Source organism: Lolium rigidum, chromosome 3, assembly GCF_022539505.1.
Source record: "Lolium rigidum isolate FL_2022 chromosome 3, APGP_CSIRO_Lrig_0.1, whole genome shotgun sequence".
Lineage (NCBI taxonomy): Eukaryota > Viridiplantae > Streptophyta > Magnoliopsida > Poales > Poaceae > Lolium > Lolium rigidum.
Genome location: NC_061510.1, coordinates 292372707 through 292376993, shown reverse-complemented (window position 1 = coordinate 292376993; position 4287 = coordinate 292372707). Strand labels below are relative to the sequence as shown.

Sequence of the window (4287 nt, the reverse complement as noted above, 5' to 3'; positions counted from 1 at the left end):
CCAGGCCCTTCGGGGCTCTTCCTGTTCAAAAAAAAAACCCGAACAAAAGACCTATTTTCTATTGCTGACTTTGTTAGGGCAACCACCTGCTCCTGTCCGGCCATGGCAGCCGGGATCAAGTGAGCCGCTGCGGCAAGGAGAATTGGGAAAAGCTTGGAAGGGCCATATAAAACACCAATGTGGAAAACCAGTATTTTTTTTTTCTCGAAACGCGGCGCAACAAGGCGTGCAACGAGATGTATGGGCTCCACACTCCACTGGTTGGACTTACCACAAGCCGACACCCAAAGATCGTATGGTTTGCTCTCTGCATCTCACTCTATTTAAGCCACTCGTTGTCAGAGGAAATCCAACTATATATAGATATCATCCGATTTCTTTTTAAACAACAATATCATCCGATTGCACTTCTCTTAAAAAAGGCATTTGCATCTGACATCTGCGACAACACGGTATCAATAGACAATAGCTAGTCGAAATGAGCATGAAGCAACAACATGTCTCTTATCTATCTCTACCTCTATATCTACTACCTAAAAAGAACGAGAGGGGTCCGTTTTCTGCCACTACGTTTCCTCCTTCGACCGTCGTCCTTTGCTCCTCGCACTTCCTTGGTGAAACCTTTCTTTCTCCCTCAGACCCACCCCGCACGACAACATCCTCTCTTCCCAGCACCACCGCTGCCACCCCGTCAATGTCCATCTCCACAGCCGCCCCCTCGATCTGCAACACCACCGCCGCCACCCTTTCAATCTCCATCTCCACCGCGGCCCCTTCGATCCGTAGCACAACCGCTACCCCTTTGATCCGTAGCACCACCGCCGCCACCCCCCATCAATCTAAATCTCCACCAGAGTCCCCTCGGTCGGCACCACCACCGACGCCCCTGCCTGTGCCCCAGCACCACCACCGCTTAGACTAAACCCTTGTACACTACTGCTGCCTAGACCGAGTCCTTGTACAACCGTTTGCCCCCCCCCCCCCACCCTAAGCGACTATCAGAATCCACCAAGATATACAGGCCAATGTTCCGTATCATATTCTTGGTCACTCTAAATCCTACTAAACCTGCCTGGACAGGACACTGAGCTTGCAGGATTCCCTCCAAAGTACTGACCAGTACCTGGTAAGCGTCCATTAGAGATATCCTCTCCGACTGGGCCCCGGTGAGCCCTTATATTCACAGCCGCCTCTTAAACATGTCCGCAATGTAGGTTACCACTGACCGAATTTCGCTCGTCGAATATACATAGTCATTCCTAGTCAATACGCTATGACAGGCGCATAACCTGCAGTAGTCTGCGTGGTATGGGTTGGGCTCGGCAGATAGACTTAATTTCTGGGTGGATCGTTTTCATCGCGGCCGGTGGGCAATGTGGTGAGATGGACATGTAAGGAAAACATTTAGATTGTTTTTGTTTTGTCTCTACTGATGTGGCTATACGGTAGGTCCCGCATGTAAGAAACTAGTCAAACGAGACGGCAAATTTGCAGTGAAGCTCATGCAACAAGAGAACAGAACCAAACCAGCAAGGAAAAACCTACTCACGCAAAATGTACATTGTAGACATTAGGCAGTGAAGCTCCCACGGAAATGTTATAAACCTGAGGCTCACACCATCCAAAGACAGAGAGATTGAGACTAGAGTTTTGTCTACAGCTGTACCCTTCTTCCTCCACCATGGCTACGATGTGGGCTCTGGTAATTGCCCACCTCCTTGTACTGCTCCCACTCCTGCAGGCCTCCGTCGAGTTCGAGCTCCACGGCAACGTCTACCCTGATGGGTACGCAGCTCTTGTCTCATTATTTTGTTAGATTAGATGACGGAAGAAACTCAGTCCTTGAGTTTCATGATACACATGTCCACCCTCCTAACTTGGATCACTACCTTTTTTTTTTGTCTTCACAAGCGTTTCTGCAGAGGATCATCCATCCTCAATAATAACCGTTTCCTCCTTCTGTCTGCTAATAATGCACGTACGCATTAATGTGTGAAAAAATATAGGCTGCGGTTTCGACCCTTATCCATGACTCATATGAACTCCTTTCATAAATTGCATTGCATGCAAGTCTCAGCATTTTTTTCTTGAATTCGTATGCAAGTTACAGTCTTTTCCTGTAACTCCGATCTTGCTGCCTCTGATCGTTTTAATTCCCATTTTCTTCCGAGAATTGCATTTTTTGTTGTGCATGCAAGTTCTGTGCATCAACTTCCACTAATGCCGCATCTGACACGCTTTTGCTGCCTGTGGCTGTGTATGTATGTACGTGTAGCTACTTCTACGTTGTCATGAACGTTGGGGAACCCGCGAAGCCCTACTTCCTGGACGTCGACACTGGCAGCCCCGTCACATGGCTGGAGTGTGACTTCCCCTGCCAGAGCCCCAAACATGTACTCTAGCTAAGTCATTACATTTCAAATCTTAGAATCTCACCCAGTTAACATGACTTATCACCTTTTCGCGCGCAAAAAAAAGACTTATCACCTGCTGAACGTAGCTCTTTGTATATATCCCAACGTATTAGGTCCTCACATGAAATCGACTTGTTACAGGGGCCAAACGACATGTACAAGCCAGGACCGAGCAACATGGTGTCCTGTGAAGACGACCGCTGCGTCGCGTTGCACAAGGACCTGCGCGCCGTGCACGACTGCAGTAAGAACCCAGACCGATGCGACTACAAGGTAAGATACGTGGAGGAGTCATCCACAGGCGTGCTCCTCGCAGACAAGTTCTCCCTCCCAACAAGCATTGAGAACCGACCCAACCTCGCGTTCGGGTAGGCGATCGAGCCCATGTCACGCGATTGCGTTCCTGCGTTCAAGTGTATATTAACATTGTGTTGCATGATTCGGTTCTTGGGTGCAGCTGTGGTTACAACCAAAAAGGTGGCCAAGATCAGGCGATCCCGTTGGACGGTGTCCTCGGCATCTCCGGGGGAACGGGTGACTTCACCTCGCAGCTAAAGCAGCAAGGGATTATCACCGAGAATGTCGTGGGCCATTGCATCAGCATCTATGGCGGTGGCTTCCTCTACTTTGGGGGCGACAGCAACATGGTGCCCACTTCCGGTATAACCTGGCTTGCCATGGCTCAGAGAATCGGGTAACTCAACATACAACTCAAGTACGTATAAAGGGGTATCTGGCTTCACACATTTCATGGCAATACATTTCCTTTATTTCCCTTTCAGGACTTACTACACACCTGGCGAAGCAACACTGAACCTCAATGTGCAACAGGAATACCCGGTGAGCATGAAACCAATGAGGACAATCTTTGACAGCGGTACCACATACACCTACGTGCATATGACCACATACGCTCGCCTTATTAACGCGGTATGTTTCACATCACAGCTAGCGCACATATGCCAGTGCCCCTACATTTGAATAGAGTGGTTACAGCACCAGAATGAATAGAGAAACTAGCAAACTAGACATGTCATTTGGATCATGCAGGTTGGAATCACTCTCCAGAGTTCGTCACTTAAAAGAGTGTATGATACTGCGCTGCCTGTATGCTGGAAAGACATAGAACCAATTCGATCCGTTGACGACGTCAAGAATAAATTCCAGCCACTTGATCTGACCTTTGGCCATGGTGACAACCAGGTCACCCTGGAGATCCCTCCAGAAAACTATATTATTGTCTCGGTAAACCTTGGAGGGGTGACTCCACACTGACTATTAGAGTGGATCGACGGAAGATCATGTTGCTAATATATCCACATTTTTTAAATTGTAGGAAAGTGGGAATGTGTGCTTGGGCATCCTCAATGGATCACAGAAAGGTCTGCAGGAACTGAACCTTATTGGAGGTCTGAAGTTCAGATCGATAAAGATTTTCCCTAAGAAAACCATGAGGCCATGCTTCTTTTTAATGATTCCCTCATTGGTTTTCTGTTCTTCAGGTATTGCAATGCAAAATCATATAGTGATATATGATAATGAGAGACAACAGATCGGGTGGGTCCGCTCGTCGTGCGATGGAATGCCGGGTCATGCGCCTCTCATCGGGTCGCGTCTGTGAATGAAGTTTGCGTTGAGATGCTGTGGGATATAGAAGATAGATGGAAGTAGAACTGAGATAATACCTTCACGAGAATTAAGAGCTTTCATCAGAATGTTTTTCACGCATGTTCCATCCAAGTTACTCCGTGAATGTTGTGGTGTAAGCAGCAAATACACACGCTATATGACAGTGCATTGTTGGATTGATCTGTCAGGTTCAGTTAACAGATAAAAGAGAGATATTCAGAAACACTTAACGTTAAGAGAATAA

At 47.6% G+C, this 4287-nt stretch overlaps 1 protein-coding gene across 1 annotated transcript; it reads left to right on the top strand.

Moving 5' to 3' along the window:
- The first annotated feature begins 1690 nt into the window (after positions 1-1690).
- Positions 1691-4035, top strand: LOC124696671 (aspartic proteinase Asp1-like). The gene is made up of 8 exons (XM_047229363.1): positions 1691-1785; positions 2276-2393; positions 2556-2782; positions 2872-3108; positions 3197-3344; positions 3465-3659; positions 3751-3823; positions 3917-4035. Exons 1-8 carry the CDS (start codon positions 1691-1693, stop codon positions 4033-4035), a joined length of 1212 nt encoding a protein of 403 aa, XP_047085319.1.
- The last annotated feature ends 252 nt before the right edge of the window (positions 4036-4287 follow it).

Excerpts from the sequence above, each read along its gene's own strand:
- LOC124696671 (XM_047229363.1), top strand. The coding sequence starts at position 1,691 with ATGTGGGCTCTGGTAATTGCCCACCTCCTTGTACTGCTCCCACTCCTG. Across the intron at positions 2,783-2,871 it reads CGACCCAACCTCGCGTTCGG|CTGTGGTTACAACCAAAAAG; the intron begins GTAGGCGATCGA and ends TCTTGGGTGCAG. Across the intron at positions 3,345-3,464 it reads ACGCTCGCCTTATTAACGCG|GTTGGAATCACTCTCCAGAG; the intron begins GTATGTTTCACA and ends TGGATCATGCAG.